The 21,806-nt window shown below is 46.5% G+C and overlaps 1 protein-coding gene across 2 annotated transcripts in view; it reads right to left on the reverse strand.

Annotated features, from left to right (window-relative positions):
* The window catches only part of pabir2 (PABIR family member 2), a 52,017-nt gene extending 33,168 nt beyond the window's left edge, over nt 1-18,849 (reverse strand). For both annotated transcript variants that reach the window (XM_070882935.1, XM_070882934.1), the window contains exon 1: nt 18,555-18,849. In XM_070882935.1, coding sequence (XP_070739036.1) covers nt 18,555-18,652 — 98 coding nt within the window. In that variant the 5' untranslated portion in view covers nt 18,653-18,849. The remainder of the gene's footprint in view (nt 1-18,554) is intronic.
* Nucleotides 18,850-21,806: the final 2,957 nt, after the last annotated feature.

The following is a 21,806-nucleotide window of genomic DNA, read 5'->3' on the forward strand; positions in this document are numbered from 1 at the left end:
AATTTCTATGATTCTATGAGAATCATTGGAGGCCCACCGTGCCTGTGCCGGCTCTGTGAAGGAGCTATCCAGTTCGTTCCACTCCCTGCTCTTTCCCCATAGCCCTGCCAATCTTTTTCCTTCAAAGTATTTATCCAATTCTCTTTTGAAAGTTACTCGTCATCATAGGCAGTCCCTCGAAATCGCGGAATTGCTTCCACTCTAAAAGTGAGTTCTCAGGTGACTGAATAGTCCAATACGGGAATTACAGTCTCTGTCACAGGTGGGACAAACAGTGGTTGAGGGAAAGGGTGGGTGGGACTGGTTTGCCGCATGCTCCTTCCGCTGCCTGCGCTTGATTTCTGCATGCTCTCGGCGACGAGACTCGAGGTGCTCGGCGCCCTCCCGGATGGTCTTCCTCCACTTAGAACGGTCTTGGGCCAGGGACTCCCAGGTGTCGGTGGGGATGTTGTACTTTATCAAGGAGGCTTTGAGGGTGTCTTTGAAGCGTTTCCTCTGCCCATCTGGGGCTCGCTTGCCGTGTAGAAGCTCCGAGTAGAGCACTTGCTTTGGGAGTCTCATGTCGGGCATGCAAACAATGTGGCCCACCCAACGAAGCTGGTCGAGTGTGGTCAGTGCTTCGATGCTGAGGTGTTGGCCTGAGCGAGAACACTGACATTGGTGCGTCTGTCCTCCAATGGATTTGCAGGATCTTGCAGAGGCAGCGCTGGTGGTACTTCTCCAGTGCTTTGAGGTGTCTACAGTATATGGTCCATGTCTCTGAGCCATACAGGAGGGCGGGTATCACTACTGCCCTGTAGACCATAAGCTTGTTACTACTGAATCTGCTTCCACCGCCCTTTCAGGCAGCTCATGCCAGATCACGTCGCTGTGTAAAAAAATGTTCCTCATCACCCCTCTAATCTTTTACCAATCACATTAAATCTGCGTCCTCTGATTACCGACCCCTGTTACTCTTATTTACTCCAGCAAAACCATTCATGATTTTGAACACCTCTATCAAATTGCCTCTTAACCTTCTCTGCTCCAAGGAGAACAACCCCAGCTTCTCCAGTCTCTCCACATACTGCCCACAACCAAGTAATATCGAGTGAGCACAGTGATTTGTCTAATATCCAGTCACTGACTAGTAAGTCAAGGAACCAACAACTTGTATTTATATAGCGCCTTTAACGTAGTGAAATGTCCCAAAGCATTTACAGGAGTATAAGACAACAAAGAATTTGACACGAGCCACACAAGGCGAAATTAGGGCAGGTGACCAAAAGCTGGGTCAAAGAGGTAGGTTTTAAGGGGCATCTTAAAGGAATGGAGAGAGGTAGAGACGTTTAGGGAGGGAGTTCCAGAGCTTGGGGCCTAAGCAACAGAAGGCATGGCCACCAATGGTTGAGCAATTATAATCAGGGATGCTCAAGAGGGCAGAATTAGAGGTGCACAGATATCTCAGGGGGTTGTGGGGCTGGAGGAAATTACAGAGATAGGGAGAGGCGAGGCCATGGAGGATTTGAAAACAAGGATGAGAATTTTGAAATCGAGCGTAGCTTAACTGGGAGCCAATGTCGGTCAGTGAGCAGGACTTGGTGCGAGTTAGGACACGGGCAGTGAGCACAGGGGGTGATGGGTGATCAGGAGTTGCTGCGAGTTAGGGCAGCCGAGCTTTGGATGACCTCCAAGTTTACGTAGGGTAGAATGTGGGAGGCCAGCCAGGAATGCTTTGGAATAGTCAAGTCTAGTGGTAACAAAGGCATGAATGAAGGCTTCAGCAGCAGATGAGCTGAGGATGGGACAGAGACGGGCGATGTTACGGAGATGGAAATAGGTGGTATAAGTTATGCTGCGGATATGTGGTCGGAAGCTCATTTTAGGGTAAAATATGACACCAAGGTTGCCAAGAGTCTGGTTCAGCCTCAGATAGATGCTATGGAGAGGGATGGAGTCAGTGGCTAGCGAACTGAATTTGTGGCAGGGACCGAAAACAATGGCTTATTTAATTGGAAAAAATTTCTGCTCATCCAGATTGGATGTCGGACAAGCAGTCTGACAATTTAGAGACGGAGGAGGGGTCGAGAAAAGTGGTGGTGAGGTAGAGCTGGATGTCGTCAGTGTACATGTGGATACTGATGTTGTGTTTTCAGATGATGTCGACAAGGGGCAACATGTAGATGAGAAATAGGAGGGGGCCAAGGATAGGTCCTTGGGGGGCACCAGAGGTAACGATGCGGGGGCAGGTAGAGAAGCCGTTGCAGGTGATTCTCTGGCTACGATTAGATAGATAAGAATGGAACCAGGCGAGTGCAGTCCCACCCAGCTGGACGATGGAGAGGCGTTGGAGAAGGATGGAGTGGTCCACGATGTCAAAGGCTGCAGACAGGTCGAGGAGGACGAGGAGGGATAGTTTACCTTTGTCACAGTCACAAAGGATGTTATTTGTAACTTTGATGAGAGCTGTTTCGGTACTGTGGCAGGGGCAGAAACCTAATTGGAGGAATTCAAACATGGAGCTGTGGGAAAGATGGGCACGGATTTGGGAGGCGACAACACGTTCAAGGACTTGAGAGGAAATGGAAGTTGGGATGAGGCGGTAGGTTGTAAGGACGGAGGGGTAGGTGTTTTTTTTTTGAGGAGAGGGGTGATGGCAGCAGATTTGAGGGAGAGGGGAACAGTAACCGAGGAGAAAGAACCGTTAACAATGTCGGCTAACATGGGAGCCAGAAAAGGAAGTTGGGTGGTATGCAGTTTGGTGGGAATAGGGTCAAGGGAGCAGGAAGTGGGTCTCATGGACAGGATGAGCGCGGAAAAGTCATGAGAGGAGATCGGAGAGAAACTGGAGATATGTGAGGTCAGGGATAGGGGAAGAAAGGGAAGAGGCAGAGGCGGCTGAACAGATGGTCTCAATCTTAGAGACAAAGAAGTCCATGAGCTCCTCACACTTGTTGTTGGAGGTGAGAGAGGAGGAGACAGGGGAGAAGGGTTTAAGACTACGGTTAGCAGTGAAGAATAGTAGCTGGGGTTTATCTTTGCATTCCAGAATGATTCTGGAATAGTGAGCAGTTTTGGCAGAGAACAGCAGGACCCGATGATGTTATACGTGCTCCAGCCAGATCAAACAATGAGGGAACAGGCTATTTTAGATCTAGTATTGTGCAATGAGACAGGATTAATTAACAACCTTGTAGTAAGAAGCCTCTGGTGAAGAGTGGTCATAATATGATAGAATTTGACATTGAGTTTGAGGGTGATTTAAGTTAAATCCGAAACTAGGCTCTTAAATCTGAACAAAGCAAACTACATAGGTATGAGAGGCGAGTTGGCTAAGGTAGGTTGGGAAACTAAATTAAAAGATATGATGGTAGACAAACAATGCCAAACATTTAAAGAAATAATTCATAATTCATAATGTATATACATGCCCTTAAGAAAAACCCACAGGAAAAACGATCTGACCGTGGCTAACAAGAGAAATTCAAGATAGTATTAAAGGAAGAGGCTTATAATGTTGCCAAAGAGCAGTAAGTCTGAGGATTGGGAGGATTTTAGAATTCAGCAAAGGATGACCAAGAAATTGATAAAGGAAGAGACATTGGCTACGAAAGTAGACTAGCAAAAGACACAGATTGTAAAAGCTTCTATAGGTATGTAAAAAGGAAGAGATCAGTTAAAGTCAGTCGGGGAGCGGCAGCGTCGAGGAGGAGCCAGCCGGTGCAGTTGCAGCAGGGAGAGTAGGCAAAAAAGTAGAAAGAAATTGAAGTGTGACATCACAGCCAAGGGGGTAAGTGATTGGCTGGTGATTGGTGAGTAGTTTTTCTTCTATTTCTTTTCCTTTATCAGTAGGTAACCTTTATCATTGTTGCCAAATTAAGTTAATTTAAGGGTTAAGTCATGGCAGGAGAGCTCAGACACGTGCCATGCTCTTCCTGTGCTGTGTGAGGACTCAGGGAAGCTTCCAGTGTCCCTGACAATTACATGTGCAGGAAGTGTATCCTGCTGCAGCTCCTGACAGACCGCATTGCGGCACTGGAGCTGCGCATGGATTCACTCTGGAGCATCCGCGATGCTGAGGATATTGTAAATAGCACGTTTAGTGAGTTGGTCACACCGCAGGCAAAGGTTACAAAGGCAGAGAGGGAATGGGTAACCAGCAGGAAGAGCAATGGAAGGAAGGTAGTGCAGGGGTCCCCCTGTGGTCACCCCCCTGCAAAACAGATACACCGTTTTGGGTACTGTTGGGGGAGATGGCTCATCAGGGGAGGGCAGCAGCAGCCAAATTCATGGCACCATGGGTGGCTCTGCTGCACAGGAGGGCAGGAAAAAGAGTGGGAGAGCTATAGTGGTAGGGGATTCTATTGTAAGGGGAATAGGTGTTTCTGTGGTCGCAACTGAGACTCCAGGATGGTAAGTTGCCTCTCTGGTGCAAGGGTCAAGGATGTCTCAGAGCGGCTGCAGGGCATTCTGGAGTGGGAGGGTGAACAGCCAGTTGTCGTGGTGCATATAGGTACCAACGATATAGGTAAAAAACGGGATGAGGTTCTACAAGTTGAATTTAGGGAGCTAGGAGTTAAATTAAAAAGCAGGACCTCAAAAGCTAGTAATCTCAGGATTGCTACCAGTGCCACGTGCGAGTCAGAGTAGAAATAGCAGGATAGCTAAGATGAATGCATGGCTTGAGGAGTGGTGCAGGAGGGAGGGATTCAAATTCCTGAGGCATTGGAACTGGTTCTAGGGGAGATGGGACCAGTACAAACCAGACGGTCTGCACCTGGGCAGGACCGGAACCAATGTCCTAGGGGGAGTTTTTGCTAGTACTGTTGGGGAGGGGTTAAACTAATATGGCAGGGGGATGGGAACCTATGCAGGGAGACAGAGGGAAGTAAAATGGGGGCAGAAGCAAAAGAGAGAAAGAAAAGTAAAAGTGGAGGGCAGAGAAACCCAAGGCAAAAATCAAAAAGGGCTACATTACAGCAAAATTCGAAAGGGACAAAGTGTGTTAAAAAGACAAGCCTGAAGACTCTGTGCCTCAATGCAAGGAATATTCGTAATAAGGTGGACGAATTAACTGTGCAGGCAGCCAAACTGGTAGCAATACGGTGGAGGAGGATTTCCTGGAGTGTATAAGGTAAGGGATGGTTTTCTAGACCAATATGTCAAGGAACCAACTAGAGGGGTGGCTATCCTAGACTGGGTGATGTGTAATGAGAAAGGACTAATTAGCAATCTTGTTGTGCGAGACCCCTTGGGGAAGAGTGACCATAATACGGTAGAATTCTTTATTAAGATGGAGAGTGACACAGTTGATTCAGAGACTAGGGTCCTGAACTTAAGGAAAGGTAACTTCGATGGTATGAGACGTGAATTGGCTAGAATAGACTGGCGAATGATACTTAAAGGGTTGATGGTGGATAGGCAAAGGCAAACATTTATGGATCACATGGATGAACTTCGACAATTGTATATCTGTCTTCACGGAAGACACAAAAAACATTCTGAAAATAGTGGGGAAACCAAGGGTCTAGTGAGAATGAGGAACTGAAAGAAATTAGTATTAGTAAAGAAATAGTGCTGGGGAAATTAATGGGACTAAAAGCCGACAAATCCCCTAGACCTGATGGCCTACACCCTAGGGTTTTGAAAGAGGTGACTATAGAGATAGTGGATGCATTGGTGGTGATCGTCTCGAATTCCATAGATTCTAGAACGGTTCCCGCAGATTGGAAGGTAGCTAATGTAACCCCGCTATTTAAGAAAGGAGGAAGAGAGAAAACAGGGAACTACAGACCATTTAGCCTGACATCAGTAGTAGGGAAAATGCTAGAATCTATAATTAAAGATGTGGTAACCGGGCACTTAGAAAATAATAATAGGATTGGGCAGAGTCAACATGGATTTATGAAGAAGAAATCATGTTTGACAAATCTGTTATTGAGGTTGTAACTAGCAGGATAGATAAGGGGGGGCGGTAGATGTGGTGCATTGGGATTTTCAAAAAGCATTTGATAAAGGTTATTATACAAAAATAAGGCTCATGGGATTGGAGGTAATATTCTAGCATGGATTGAGGATTGGTTAACTGACAGAAAACAGAGTAGGAATAAACAGCTCATTTCAGGCTGGACAGATTGTAACTAGTGGGGTACCACAAGGATCAGTGCTTGGGCCTCAGCTATTTACAATCTACTTTAGAATAGGAGCAGAAGTAGGCCATTTGGCCAATCGAGCCTGCTGTCATTCAATAAGATCATGGCCCCAACTCCACTTCGACTCCCCTATAGTTCCAAAATCTGTCTATCTCCACTTTAAATATATTCAAAGACCCAGCGTCCACAGCTCTCCGGGGCAGAGAATTCCTAAGATTCACGACCCTCAGAGAAGAAATTCCTCCGCATCTCCGTTTTAAATGAGCGACCCCTTATTCTGAAACTATGCCCACTAGTTCTAGGTTCCACCACGAGAAGAAATGTCCTCTCTGCATCTACCCCGTCAAGCCCCCTCAGAATCTTATATGTTTCAATAAGATCACCTCTCATTCTTCTAAACTCCAATGAGTATAGGCCCAACCTGCTCAACCTTTCTTCATAAGACAACACCTTCATCTCAGGAATCAAACTAGTGAACCTTCAAATGCAATTATATCATCTCTCCTTAAAGAAGGAGGCCATCTTAGACTGGGTGTTATGTAATGAGAGATAATTAATTAGCAATCTCGTTGTGCGAGGCCCCTTGGGGAAGAGTGACCATAATATGGTGGAATTCTGCATTGGGATGGAGAATGAAACAGTTAATTCAGAGACCATGGTCCAGAACTTAAAGAAGGCTAACTTTGAAGGTATGAGGCGTGAATTGGCTGGGATGGATTGGCGAATGATACTTAAGGGGTTGACTGTGGATGGGCAATGGCAGACATTTAGAGACCGCATGGATGAACTACAACAATTGTACATTCCTGTCTGGCATAAAAATAAAAAAGGGAAGGTGGCTCAACCGTGGCTATCAAGGGAAATCAGGGATAGTATTAAAGCCAAGGAAGTGGCATACAAATTGGCCAGAAATAGCAGCGAACCTGGGGACTGGGAGAAATTTAGAACTCAGCAGAGGAGGACAAAGGGTTTGATTAGGGCAGGGAAAATGGAGTATGAGAAGAAGCTTGCAGGGAACATTAAGACGGATTGCAAAACTTTCTATAGATATGTAAAGAGAAAAAGGTTAGTAAAGACAAACGTAGGTCCCCTGCAGTCAGAATCAGGGGAAGTCATAACGGGGAACAAAGAAATGGCGGACCAATTGAACAAGTACTTTGGTTCGGTATTCACGAAGGAGGACACAAACAACCTTCCGGTTATAAAAGGGGTCGGGGGGTCTAGTAAGGAGCAGGAACTGAGGGAAATCCTTATTAGCCGGGAAATTGTGTTGGGGAAATTGATGGGATTGAAGGCCGATAAATCCCCAGGGCCTGATAGACTGCATCCCAGAGTACTTAAGGAGGTGGCCTTGGAAATAGTGGATGCATTGACAGTCATTTTCCAACATTCCATTGACTCTGGATCAGTTCCTATAGAGTGGAGGGTAGCCAATGTAACCCCACTTTTTAAAAAAGGAGGGAGAGAGAAAACAGGGAATTATAGACCAGTCAGCCTGACATCGGTAGTGGATAAAATGATGGAATCAATTATTAAGGATGTCATAGCAGTGCATTTGGAAAGAGGTGACATGATAGGTCCAAGTCAGCATGGATTTGTGAAAGGGAAATCATGCTTGACAAATCTTCTGGAATTTTTTGAGGATGTTTCCAGTAGAGTGGACAAGGGAGAACCAGTTGATGTGGTATATTTGGACTTTCAGAAGGCGTTCGACAAGGTCCCACATGGATTGAGAACTGGTTGTCAGACAGGAAGCAAAGAGTAGGAGTAAATGGGTACTTTTCAGAATGGCAGGCAGTGACTAGTGGGGTACCGCAAGGTTCTGTGCTGGGGCCCCAGCTGTTTACACTGTACATTAATGATTTAGATGAGGGGATTAAATGTAGTATCTCCAAATTTGCGGATGACACTAAGTTGGGTGGCAGTGTGAGCTGCGAGGAGGATGCTGTGAGGCTGCAGAGCGACTTGGATAGGTTAGGTGAGTGGGCAAATGCATGGCAGATGAAGTATAATGTGGATAAATGTGAGGTTATCCACTTTGGTGGTAAAAACAGAGAGACAGACTATTATCTGAATGGTGACAGATTAGGAAAAGGGGAGGTGCAAAGAGACCTGGGTGTCATGGTACATCAGTCATTGAAGGTTGGCATGCAGGTGCAGCAGGCGGTTAAGAAAGCAAATGGCATGTTGGCCTTCATAGCAAGGGGATTTGAGTACAGGGGCAGGGAGGTGTTGCTACAGTTGTAGAGGGCATTGGTGAGGCCACACCTGGAGTATTGTGTACAGTTTTGGTCTCCTAACCTGAGGAAGGACATTCTTGCTATTGAGGGAGTGCAGCGAAAGTTCACCAGACTGATTCCCGGGATGGCGGGACTGACCTATCAAGAAAGACTGGATCAACTGGGCTTGTATTCACTGGAGTTCAGAAGAATGAGAGGGGATCTCATAGAAACATTTAAAATTCTGACGGGGTTAGACAGGTTAGATGCAGGAAGAATGTTCCCAATGTTGGGGAAGTCCAGAACCAGAGGTCGCAGTCTAAGGATAAGGGGTAAGCCATTTAGGACCGAGATGCGGAGGAACTTCTTCACCCAGAGAGTGGTGAACCTGTGGAATTCTCTACCACAGAAAGTTGTTGAGGCCAATTCACTAAATATATTCAAAAAGGAGTTAGATGAGGTCCTTACTACTAGGGGGATCAAGGAGTATGGCGAGAAAGCAGGAATGGGGTACTGAAGTTGAATGTTCAGCCATGAACTCATTGAATGGCGGTGCAGGCTCGAAGGGCCGAATGGCCTACTCCTGCACCTATTTTCTATGTTTCTATGTTTCTAAAACTGTATGCAATACTCCCGGTGTAGCCCAGTACAGATGTAGCAAGACTTCCCTACTTTTATACTCCATGCCCCTTGCAATAAAGGCCAACATTGCATTTACCTTCCTGATTACTTGCTCTACCAGCGTACTAACTTTTTGTGTTTCATGTACGAGGCCCCCCAGTCCCTCTGTACTGCAGCACTTTGTAGTCTCTCTCCAATAAATAATTTGTTTTTTTATTCTTCCTACCAAAATGGATAACCTCACATTTTCCCACATTATACTCCATCTGCCAAATTTTTGCCCACTCACAACCTATTTATATCCCTTTGCAGATTTTCTGTGCCCTCACAATTTCCTTTCCCACCTATTTTTATATCAGCAAACTTGGCTACATTACACTCGGTCCCTTAACTCCAGTCATTAATATAGATTGTAAATAGGTTGAGGCCCAGCACTGATCCCTGCTACACCCTAGTTACTGGTTGCCAACCTGAAAATGACCCATTTATCCCGACTCTGTTTTCTGTTAGTTAGCCAATCCTCTATCCATGCTAATATATTACCCTCAACCCCGTGAGCTTTTATCTTGTGCAGTAACCTTTTAGGTGGCACTTTATTGAATGCCTTCTGGAAATCCAAATACACCACATCGACTGGTTCTCCTTTATCCACCCTATTCATTGCATCTTCAAAGAACTCTAGTAATGACTTAGATGAAGGGACTGAGTGTAATGTATTCAAGTTTGCAGACGATACAAAGTTGGTGGGAAAGTAGTTGTGAGAAGGACGCAAAGAGGCTGCGAAGGGCTATAGTCTGGTTAAGTGAGTGGGCAAGAAGGTGGAAGATGGAATATAAAGTGGAGAAATGAGAAGTTATTTGGTACGAAAAATCTAAAAGCGGAATATTGTGTCAGCTGTGGCTCAGTGGGTACCACATTCACCCGAGTCATGAAGGTTGTGGGTTTATATCCCACTCCAGGGATTTGAGCACATAAATCTAGGCTGACACCCCTTCAGTGCAGCGCTGAGGGAGCACTGCACTGTTGGAGGTGCTGTCTTTTAAATAAGGCTTTAAACCGAGGCCCCGTCTGCCCTCTCAGGACGGAAAAGATCCCATGGCACTATTTCGAAGAAGAGCAGGGGAGTTATCCCTGGTGTCCTGGCCAATATTTATCCCCCAATCATCGTAACAAAAGCAGTTTATCTGGTCATTATCACATTGCTGTTTGTGGGAGATTGCTGTGCATAAATTGGCTGCCACGTATCCCACATTACAACAGTGACTACACTCCAAAAGTACTTCAATAGCTGTAAAGTGCTTTGAGAAGTTTGGTGGTTGTGAAAGGCGCTATATAAATGCAAGTCTTTCTTTTTAAATGGTGAGAGATTGGGAAATATTGGTGTCCTTGTACACGAATCATAGAAAGTTAACATGAAATATATAAAAATCTTCAGGGGCTTGACAGAGTAGATGCAGGGAGGATGTTTCCCCTGGCTGGGGAGTCTAGAAATAGGGGTCACAGTCTCAGAATGAGGGGGCGGCCATTTAGGACTGGGATGGGGAGAAACTTCTTCACTCAGAAGGTGGTGAATCTTTGCAATTCTCTACCCCAAAGGGTTGTTGTATATTCAAGACTGCGATCGATAGATTTTTAGATACTAATCCAGGGATCAGACGGGAAAGTGGACTTGAGGTGGAAGGTCAGCTGTGATCTTATTGAATAAGGGCCTATTTCTTATGTTCTCCCGGTGAATGAACAAAGTATTAAATGAGGCTGTAGGACTATCATTAAAACATCTCTCCCACCCTTGTACTGCCCCATCTCCATTCCCGTCTCTGCTAGAGATGCAAATTTGAATATTTACTGGTTTAGCCATTTTCATCACCAGATCTGGCTGGACCACATAAAAGCACAATCAGGCCCTGCTCTCCTCTGCCAAAACTGCTTTGCCAAAATTGATCATCCTGGAATACAAAATTAACCACGAGCTTCCCTTCTCCACTACAAACCGATTTTAAAATTCTCATCCTTGTGTTCAAATCCCTCCAGGGTCTCACCCCTTCCTATCTCTGATCGTGTTCGGAGTTCCTGAAGAGAAAACAAATTTTATTTTTTAATTAAATGCAGCCCCTTATAAATGGGACCACTGAGAGCCTTCTGTTTCCGAGGTGAAGACACCTCCCCCGGCCTGATACTTCCCGGCTACATCCATCCACCTTGGCTCCATATTCCTTAATACCTTTGTCTAGCAAAAATCTATTGATCTCAGATTTATAATTATTATTTGAGCTAACATCTACTGCTTTTTGTGTGAGAGAGTTCCACACTTCTGGCACCCTTTGTGTGACGGAGTATTTCCTAACCTCTTCTGGCTGGCCTGACTCTGATTTTCGGGTTGTGTTCCCTTGTCCTGGGCTTCCCCACCAGCAGAAAAGGTTTTTTTATCTACCGTAACAATTCCCCTCAAATCCTAAAAATCTCAATCAAGTCACCTTCTATATTCCAGGGAAAACAAGCCTAGTTTATGTAATCTCTCCTCATAATTTAACTGTTGGTGCTCTGGTAACATTCTGGTACAGCTATGGAGAGAACCCAAGCATGGGATTCGTTTTGGATTGTTCTAGCAAATGCAATGTGCCGAATGGCTAACTTGTCTCAGGGACTGGACAGGTTAGATGCGGCAAGAATGTTCCCGTTGTTGGGGAAGTCCGGAACCAGGGGACACGGTCTTGGGATAGGGGGTGGGCCATTTAGGACTGAGATGGGGAGAAACTTCACTCAGAGAGTTGTTAACCTGTGGAATTCCCTGCCGCAGAGAGTTGTTGATGCCAGTTCATTGGATATATTCAAGAGGAAGTTAGATATGGCCCTTACGGCTAAAGGGGTATGGAGAGAAAGCAGGAAAGGGGTACTGAGGGAATGATCAGCCATGATCTTATTGAATGGCGGTACAGGCTCGAAGGACCGAATGGCCTACTCCTGCACCTATTTTCTATGTTTCTGTAACCTGCTCCAACCCTTCAATTCTCCGAGATCTCTATGCTCCTCCAATTCTGGCCCCTTGTGCATCCCCAACTCCCTTCACCCCACCATTGGGGGTTGTGCCTTCAACTGGGCCTTAAGCTCTGGAATTCCCTCCCTAAACCTCTCCTATCTCCTTAAAGCCCATCTCTTAGTCACCTTAATACCCTTACCAAACAAAAACCTATCAATCTCAGTTTTGAAATTTTCAATTAACCCCCAGCTTCAACAGCATTTTGGGGGAAGAGTTCCAGATTTCGAAGACCTTTTCTGTGAAGAAGTTCTTTCTGACATCAAACCAGAACGGCCTGGCTCTAATTTTAAGGTTATGTCCCCTTGTTCTGGACTCCCCCACCAGAGAAATTGCTAGGCAGAAAAATGACAGCGGCCCATCCGGTTCGCCATTGACCCTCCTGTTGGCCATTGACCCTCCTGTTGGTTGCCGGATACGATATCAAAGGCAGAGCAAGAGCCAACCAACATCTCCAAAATAGAAGAGTTTGCATCTCTACAGTCCCTTTCATGACCTCAGGAAGTCCTGAAGCGCTTTACGGCCAATGAAGTACTTTTTGGAGTGTGGTCACTGTTGTAATGTAGGAAATGCGGCAGCTAATTTGCGCACAGCAAGCTCCCACAAACAGCAATGTAATAATGACCAAATCATCTGTTCTTTTTGTTATGTTGATTGAGGGATAAACATTGGCCAGGACACTGGGAGAACACCCCTGCTCTTCTTTGAAATGATAGACAGAAGTAGACCATTTTGGGCAATGTGTCCGTGCCGGCCGACCAAGAGCTATCCTGCCTAATCCCACTTTCCAGCTCTTGGCACGTAGCCCTGTAGGTTATGGCACTTCAGGGGCATATCCAAGTACTTTTTAAACGTGGTGAGAGTTTCTGCCTCTACTACCCTTTCAGGCAGTGAGTTCCAGACCCCCACCACCCTCGGTGAGAAATGTTCTTCTCAACTCTCCTCTAAAATGGGTCCTTTTCCGGTTGGAAATCAGTGGTTAGTGGTGTGCCACAGGGATCAGTGCGGGGACCACAACTGTTTACAATATACATAGATGACCGAGAAGAGGGGACAAAGTGTAGTGCAACAAAATTTGCAGATGACACTAAGATTAGTGGGAAAGCGGGTTGTGTAGAGGACTGAGAGAGACTGCAAGGAGATTTGGATAGGTTAAGCGAATGGGTTAAGGTTTGGCAGATGGAATACAATGTCGGAAAGTGTGAGGTCATCCACCTTGGGGAAAAAAAAACAGTAAAAGGGAATATTATTTGAATGGGGAGAAATTACAACATGCTGTGGTGCAGAGGGACCTGGGGGTCCTTGTGCATGAAACTCTTTTAGGAGTAAACAAAAAACATTAAACTGTGCCCCCCGATCTGGGGGAAAAACACCAACATTTACAAGGCCCTTTTTTTATTTTTGGGGGGTTTTTTTGGGCACAGAATCAATTTTTTTTTCTAAGTGCCCCATATAAAAGGGGAGGGGGACACTAAAAGCACCGGCAATTAAAACAAATTAACTTAAAAACATAAAATCAAATTAAAATTTGGTTGCCGGGCGTGATGATGCACTCCAGTCCCTCCGGTGCCCACCTCTCGCGGAAGGCCGCGAGCGTACCGGTGGACACCGCGTGCTTCATCTCCAAGGACACCCTGGACCGGATGTATGCCCGGAAGAGGGGCAGGCAGTCTGGCTGAACGACCCCCTCGACCGCCCGCTGCCTGGACCGGCTGATGGCCCCCTCGGCCGTGCCCAGGAGCAGTCCTACGAGGAGGCCCTCGGACCTACCCGCTCCCCTCCGCACTGGGTGCCCGAAGATCAGGAGTGTGGGACTGAAGTGCAGCCAGAATTTCAGGAGCAGCCCCTTTAAATAACAAAACAGGGGCTGCAACCTCGTGCACTCAATAAAAACATGGAACACGGACTCTTCCAGACCGCAGAAATTGCAGGCGGCCTGGGAGCCTCCTGTGCATGAAACTCTTTTGAGTTTACCTGCGAAAACATAAAACATTAAACGGTGCCACCCGACCTGGGTGACACTCCAGACATTTACAAGGCCCTTTTTTTCCCCCCCCCCTTTTTTTTTGTGTTTTTCTTTTTTTTGGTTTTTTTTTTGGGCACTAAAATCACAATTTTCCCCAGTGCCCCCTATAAAAGGGAAGGGGGACACTAAAAGCACCGGCAATTAAAACAAATTAAACTTAAAAACGTAAAATCAAATTAAAATTTGGTTGCCGGGCGTGATGATGCACTCCAGTCCCTCCGGTGCCCACCTCTCGCGGAAGGCCGCGAGCGTACCGGTGGACACCGCGTGCTCCATCTCCAAGGACACCCTGGACCGGATGTAAGAGCGGAAGAGAGGCAGGCAGTCAGGTTGAACGACCCCCTCGACCGCCCGCTGCCTGAACCGGCTGATGGCACCCTTGGCCGTGCCCAGGAGCAGTCCTACGAGGAGGCCTTCGGACCTACCCGCTCCCCTCCGCACAGGGTGCCCAAAGATCAGGAGAGTGGGACTGAAGTGCAGCCAGAATTTCAGGAACAGCCCCTTCAAATAATGGAACAGGGGCTGCAACCTCGTGCACTCAATAAAAACATGGAACACGGACTCCTCCAGACCGCAGAAATTGCAGGCGGCCTGGGAGCCTCCTGTGCATGAATCCCAAAAGGTTAGTTTGCAGGTGCAGCAGGTAATCAGGAAGCCGAATGGAATGTTGGCCTTCATTGCGAGAGGGATGGAGTACAAAAGCAGGGAGGTGTTGCTGCAACTGTATAAGGTATTGGTAAGGCCGCACCTGGAGTACTGCGTGCAGTTTTGGTCACCTTACTTAAGGAAGGATATACTAGCTTTGGAAGGGGTACAGAGACGATTCACTAGGCTGATTCCAGAAATGAGGGGGTTACCTTATGATGATAGATTGAGTAGACTGGGTCTTAACTCATTGGAGTTCAGAAGGATGAGGGGTTATCTTATAGAAACATTTAAAATCATGAAGGGGATAGACAAGATAGAGGCAGAGAGGTTGTTTCCACTGGTAAGGGAGACTAGAACTAGGGGGCACAGCCTCAAAATACGGAGGAGCCAATTTAAAACCGAGTTGAGAAAGAATTTCTTCTCCCAGAGGGTTGTGAATCTGTGGAATTCTCTGCCCAAGGAAGCAGTTGAGGCTAGCTCATTGAATGTTTTCAAGTCAAAGATAGATAGATAGATTTTTAACCAATAAGGGAATTAAGGGTTACGGGGAGAGGGCGGGTAAGTGGAGCTGAGTCCACGACCAGATCAGCTCGAGGGGCTTGATGGCCTACTCCTGTTCCTAATTCTTATGTTCTTAATCCTTCTACCAATTACTTTAAATTTATGCCCCCGGATTGTTGACCCCTTTGCTAAGGGAAATAGATCCTTCCTATCAACTGTATCTAGGCCCCATAATTTTATACACCTCAATTAGGTCTCCCTTCAGCCTCCTCTGTTCCAAAGAAAACATAGAATCATAGAAAAATTACGACACAGGCCATTCGGCCCATCGTGTCCGTGCCGGTTCAAAAAAAGTTACCCAGCTTAATTCTATCTTCCAGCACTAGGTCCGTAGCCCTGTAGGTTACGGCTCTTTAAGTGCACATCTAAGTAATTTTTAAATGTGGTGAGAGTTTCTGCCTCTACCACTCTTTCAGGCAGTGAGTTCCAGACCCCCACCACCCTCTGGGTGAAATTATTTTTCCTCATATTCCCTCTAATCCTTCTACCAACTACTTTAAATCTATGCCGCCTGGTTATTGACCCCACTCTGCTAACAAAGTGTCTTTATATAGCATCTTTAATGTAGTGAAACATCCCAAGACGATTCACAGGAGTATTATTAGACAAAAAGTTTGGGAATAGGGGAAAAAGGATCTTCCTATTCACTCTATCTAGGCCCCTCTTAATTTTATACGCTTCAATTAAATCTCCTCTGTTCCAAAGAAAACACCAGCCTATCCAATCTTTCCTCATAGCTAAAATTCTCCAGTCCAGGCAAGATCCTCGTAAATCTCCTCTGTACCCTCTCTAGCGCAATCACATTTTCCTGTAATGTGGTGACCAGAACTATACGCAGTACACTAGCAGTGGCCTAACTAGTGTTGTATACAGTTCAAGCATAACCTCCCTGCTCTTGTATTCTATGCCTTGGCTAATAAAGGCATTCCATATGCTTTTTGACTACCTTATCTACCTGGCCTGCTACCTTCAGGATTCTGTGGACATACACTCCCTTTGTTCCTCTACACTTCTCAGTGCCCTACCATTTATTGTGTATTCCCTTCTCTTGTAAGCCCTCCCCAAAGGCATTACCTCACACTTATCTGGATTGAATTCCATTTTCCACTTTTCTGCCCAACTGACCAGTCCATCGATATCTTCCTGTAATCTAAAGCTTTCTTCCTCACTGTGAAACACATGACCAATTTTTGTATCATCAGCATACGTCTTTACCATGCCCCCTACATTTAAGTCTAAATCATTGATATATACCATAAAAAGTAAATGACCTGCTACGGATCACTGTGGAACCCCACTGGAAACAGCCTTCCAGTCACAAAAACAGCAGTCAACCATTACCCGCTGCTTCCTGCCAATTGTAGATCCAATTCAACCCCAGCCTATCCAATCTTCCCTCATAGCTAAAGCTCTCCAGTCCAGGTAACATAGAAACATAGAAAATAGGTGCAGGAGTAGGCCATTCAGCCCTTCGAGCCTGCACCACCTTTCAGTAAGATCATGGCTTATCACTCCCTTAGTTCCCCTTTCCTGCTTTCTCTCCATGCCCCTTGATCCCTTTAGCCGTAAGGGCCATATCTGACTCCCTCTTGAATATATCCAATGAACTGGCATCAACAACTCTCTGCGGCAGGGAATTCTACTGGTTAATAACTCTCTGAGTGAAGAAGTTTCTCCTCATCTCAGTCCTAAAAGGCCTACCCCTTATCCTAAGACTGTGTCCCCTGGTTCTGGACTTCCCCAACATCGGGAACATTCTTCCCGCATCTAACCTGTCCAGTCCCGTCAGAATCTTATACGTTTCTATGAGATCCCCTCTCATCCTTCTAAACTCCAGTGAATAAAGGCCCAGTTGATCCAGTCTCTCCTCATATGACTGTCCAGCCATGCCTGGAATCAGTCTGGTGAACCTTCGCTGCACTCCCTCAATAGCAAGAACGTCCTTCCTTAGATTGGGAGACCAAAACTGAACACAATATTCCAGGTGAGGCCTCACCAAGGCCCTGTACAACTGCAGCAAGACCTCCCTGCTCCTATACTCAAATCCCCTAGCTATGAAGGCTAACATACCATTTGCCTTCTTCACCGCCTGCTGTACCTGCATGCCATCTTTCAATGACTGATGAACCATGACACCCAGATCTCGTTGCACCTCCCCTTTTCCTAATCTTCCGCCATTCAGATAATATTCTGCCTTCGTGTTTTTGCCCCCAAAATGGATAACCTCACATTTATCCACATTATACTGCATCTGCCATGCATTTGCCCACTCACCTAACCTGTCCAAGTCACCCTGCAGCCTCTTAGCGTCCTCCTCACAGCTCACACTGCCACCCAGTTTAGTGTCATCTGCAAACTTGGCGATATTACACTCAATCCCTTCACCTAAATCGTTCATGCATATTGTAAAGAGCTGGGGTCCCAGCACTGAGCCCTGCGGCACTCTACTAGTCACTGCCTGCCATTCTGAAAAGGACCCGTTTATCCCGACTCTCTGCTTCCTGTCTGCTAACCAGTTCTCTATCCAATCTTATAATCTATGAGATCCCCTCTCATCCTTCTAAACTCCAGTGAATAAAGGCCCAGTTGATCCAGTCTCTCCTCATATGTCAGTCCTGCCATCCCGGGAATCAGTCTGGTGAACCTTCGCTGCATTCCCTCAATAGCAAGAACGTCCTTCCTCAGATTAGGAGACCAAAACTAATGCAATATTCCAGGTTTGGCCTCACTAATGCCCTGTGCAACTGCAGTAAGACCTCCCTGCTCCTACACTCAAATCCCCTAGCTATGAAGGCCAACATGCCATTCGCCTTCTTCACCGCCTGCCATACCTGCATGCCAACCTTCGATGACTGATGTACCATGACACCCAGGTCTCGTTGAACCTCCCCTTTTCCTAATCTGCCACCATTCATTTAATATTCTGCCTTCGTGTTTTTGCCCCCAAAATGGATAACCTCACATTTATCCACATTATACTGCATCTCGTAAATCTCCTCTGCACCTTTCCAATGCAATCACATCTTTCCTGTAATGCAGTGACCAGAACTGCACGCAGTACTCTAGCTGTGGCCTAACTAGTGTTTTATACAGTTCAGGCATAACCCCCTGCTCTTGTATTCTATGCCTCAGCTAATAAAGGCAAGCATTCCGCCGCCTTATTCTGTGCTGCTCGCTGTGGGATGTGAAGCCGTGCACTGCCCTGTGACAGTCACAACACCGCCCGCTCGGGGCAGCCGCTGGGATCTTGCTATGCAGCGGTTTCCATGGTGACAGCAGGCCCGAGCCGGGCAGGGTCAGGGCCGGCCGCCTACCTCAGGCCGTGGATGATGGGCGCGCTGTTGGATCTCCGCAGGCTGCCGTCTCCGGGGCCAGGTAGCGGGAGCTCCAGCTCCATCTTCTCCTGGGCCATCCGTGCTAGGGGCGGACGGAGGCTCAACCGCTCATGCCGAGGCCCGGGCTTCGCAGCTTCGGCCGGACAAACACACCTGGCGCCGGGGCCTCGGCCTCGCCCACATCACTGGCCGACCGGCCCACCGCTCAGCTCAGCCCCAAGCCGCCAGGTCCCGCGCCGCTCCCACCAGGCCCGCCTCCCGGGCCGCGCCGCCAATCACCGCGAAAAAACCCTGACTGGCAGGGCAGTCAACCAATCACCAGGCCAGATCGGGACAAACAGCCCAACTGACCAATCAACGCGCTCGGCGCCAAGGTTGAGGAAGGAGAGCCAATCAGCGCCGGGTATAGCTGGGACTTCCGGTGCTGCGGGCAAGCGGTGCTGGTGTGAGGCGACTCGGGACCCGGGGAATGGGCCCGGGCCCCGGACAATGAGCCCGGAGCCTCATGACCTCCCTGAAACCCGCCAGAATTCCCGCTTGTGGCGCCATACCAGAATGCGCCGCCGGATGCCTTTTGCAGCCATCTTGGTGCAGGAGTGATAACCCGGAAATGCTCGTGGACAGTGACCTCCAGGGGTCATCCGGCCCATCCGGGCCCCTCGGAGAGTAATCCCCGCTCCCCCCACCAGCGCACTGTGGCGGTGCTGTAATGCCTGGGTTGTGTGTGAGGTGTACAGCCTGTCCTACAGACAATCCCTGTTACTGTAACCAGCTCTATTGCTCAGTAATGTCGGCCCGGTGCCCACACACAGATCTAGGGGTTGAAGCTGCCGCTGTGCCTGAGCTCTCTGGTTTTGGGTAAGTGAGATATGAGGGAATGTGCATTGTATAATCAGACAGAAACTCTCAGGAGCTGGGTTGGAGATGTTAAAGCGGTGACTGGGTTTCTGTGTCACTTAGCTGTGTCTGTAATAGGACAGTTATGGTGGATGGTTTTCGAACTGGAGGAAGGTGCTATGCCCTCCGCGTCGGAACTAGGACCACTGATTTTCTTATATATTAATTACTTGGACGTGGGTACAATTTCACAATTTGTAGATGATAACAAAACTTGGAAGTGTCCTTAAGTGAGGAGGAGAGAGATAGACAGGCTGGTGAAATGGGCAGGCACGTTTTAGATGAAATTTAACACAGAAAAATGTGGTGATGCAGTTTAGTAGAAAGAATGAGGAGAGAACATAAACTAAATGGTAAAATCCTGAAGGGGGTGCATGAACAGAGAGACCTGAGGGTATATGTGCACAAATCGTTGAAGGTGGCAGGGTAGGTTGAAAAAGCGATTAAAAAAGTTTGCGGGTTCCTGGGCTTCAGGAATAGAGGTATAGATTACAAAAATGTGGAAATGATGATGAACCTGTATAAAACACTGGTTCGGCCCCAACTGGAGTATTGTGTCCAATTCTGGGCACCGCACTTTGGGAAGGATGTGAAGGCCTTAGAGAGGGTGCAGAAAAGATTTACGAGAATGATTCCAGGAATGAGGGACTTAAGTTACGTGGCTAGACTGGAGAAGCTGGGGTTGTTCTCCTTGGAGCAGAGATTTGATAAAGGTGTTCAAAATCATGAGGGGTCTGGACAGAGTAGATAGAGAGAAACTGTTCCCATCGGCAGAAGGGTCGAGATCCAGATGTCACAGATTTAAGGTGATTGGCAGAAGAACCAAAGACAAGAAATAGCTTTGTTACGCAGTGAGATCCAGAATGCACTGCCTCGTAGGGTGGTGGAGGCAGACTCAATCTTATCTTTCAAAACAGAGTTGGATAGGTATCTGAAAGAAAAAGAATTTCAGGGCTCCAGGAAAAGGGAGGGGGAGTGGGAATGGGCCAAATGGCCTTCCGTACAGTAACCATGCAAGCTGTTATCAGGCAACAAGAGGTCAACATTTTAGAACTTGCTCCAATCAAAACAGACAATACAAGACAAAACAAAGAAAATAGTAAGGAAAATGTCAAAGTTCATGTTTTTTTAAAAAGAGAAACGTTAGTTCAGAGGGAATGGAGAAGAGAAGCAGAAACAATGGATAAAATGATTCATTTCCACTTCAGTTGTGTGGAGCTGAAATACTCCAGGATGTTAACTTCAGATGTTTGAGTAATTTTATTACTGGAATATTGGTGTTTGTTTCATCATCACTAAGTTGAAAACTTACAAAACAAAGACATCATTTATTTCCCTGAGCTCCTGACAGTTGCATAAGAAATAGGAGCAGCAATTCGGCCCCTCAAGCCTGCAACAGAATCATGGCTGATCTTCTTCAACTCCTCTCCCACATTATCCCTCAATTCCCATTGTTCCCAAAAATGTATCGATCTCTCTCTTAAATATACTCTCAACGACTGAGCATCCACATATCTCTCGGGTAGATAACTCCAAAGATTCACAACCCCTTGAGTGAAGACATTTCTCATCTAAGTCCTAAATGGCCGACCCCTTATTCTGAGACTGTGACCCCTGGTTCTAGACTCCCCAGCCAGGGGAAACATTTTCTCAACATTAACCCGGTCAAGCTCTTTAATAATTTTATGTATTTCAATTAGATCACCTCTCATTTTTCTAAACTCGAGGGAATATAGGCCTCGTCTACTCAATCTCTCCTCCTCGGACATTTCCCCGCATCCCAGGAATCAGTCTGGTGAACCTTCTAAGGCAACTATGTTTATTCTTCGGTAAGGAGACCCGAACTGTGCTCAGTACTCCAGGTGTGACAGTTAATATATATTTACCCGAGATTTATATCCAATTGGGGCATTCGGTTGCTGTAACATTGCTCCATCTTACATTTGTTCAAATTAAAATGTTAGTTTCCTAAATTCTTTCTGCTGTAATTCAGTATTTTTACACAGAAGTGGTGTGTTTTCAGCTCAATGCTCAAACCTAAACACTTAAAACGTGATTAGTTGGTCATGAAAGGCACTATAATTGCAAGCTCTCTCTATCCATATAACAGTGGCTGCACAAAGTACAGGTATTTCAAATTAAGTGAATAACTTTGGGACGACTGAGACGTGATTAGCCCTGTAGAAATACAAGGTCTTGCCAAAACTTTCTTAAATAACTCCCGTGGCTGAGTTAATACATTTTCAGTATTAAAATCTGCAAATAAAAGTTTAATAAGCCTCCCATTTTATTGCAAGTCTTTAAATTCCCAGTCACAAGATACAGGAGTTAATT

The sequence above is a fragment of the Pristiophorus japonicus genome, chromosome 6, assembly GCF_044704955.1.
Source record: "Pristiophorus japonicus isolate sPriJap1 chromosome 6, sPriJap1.hap1, whole genome shotgun sequence".
In the NCBI taxonomy this organism is placed as follows: Eukaryota; Metazoa; Chordata; class Chondrichthyes; family Pristiophoridae; genus Pristiophorus; species Pristiophorus japonicus.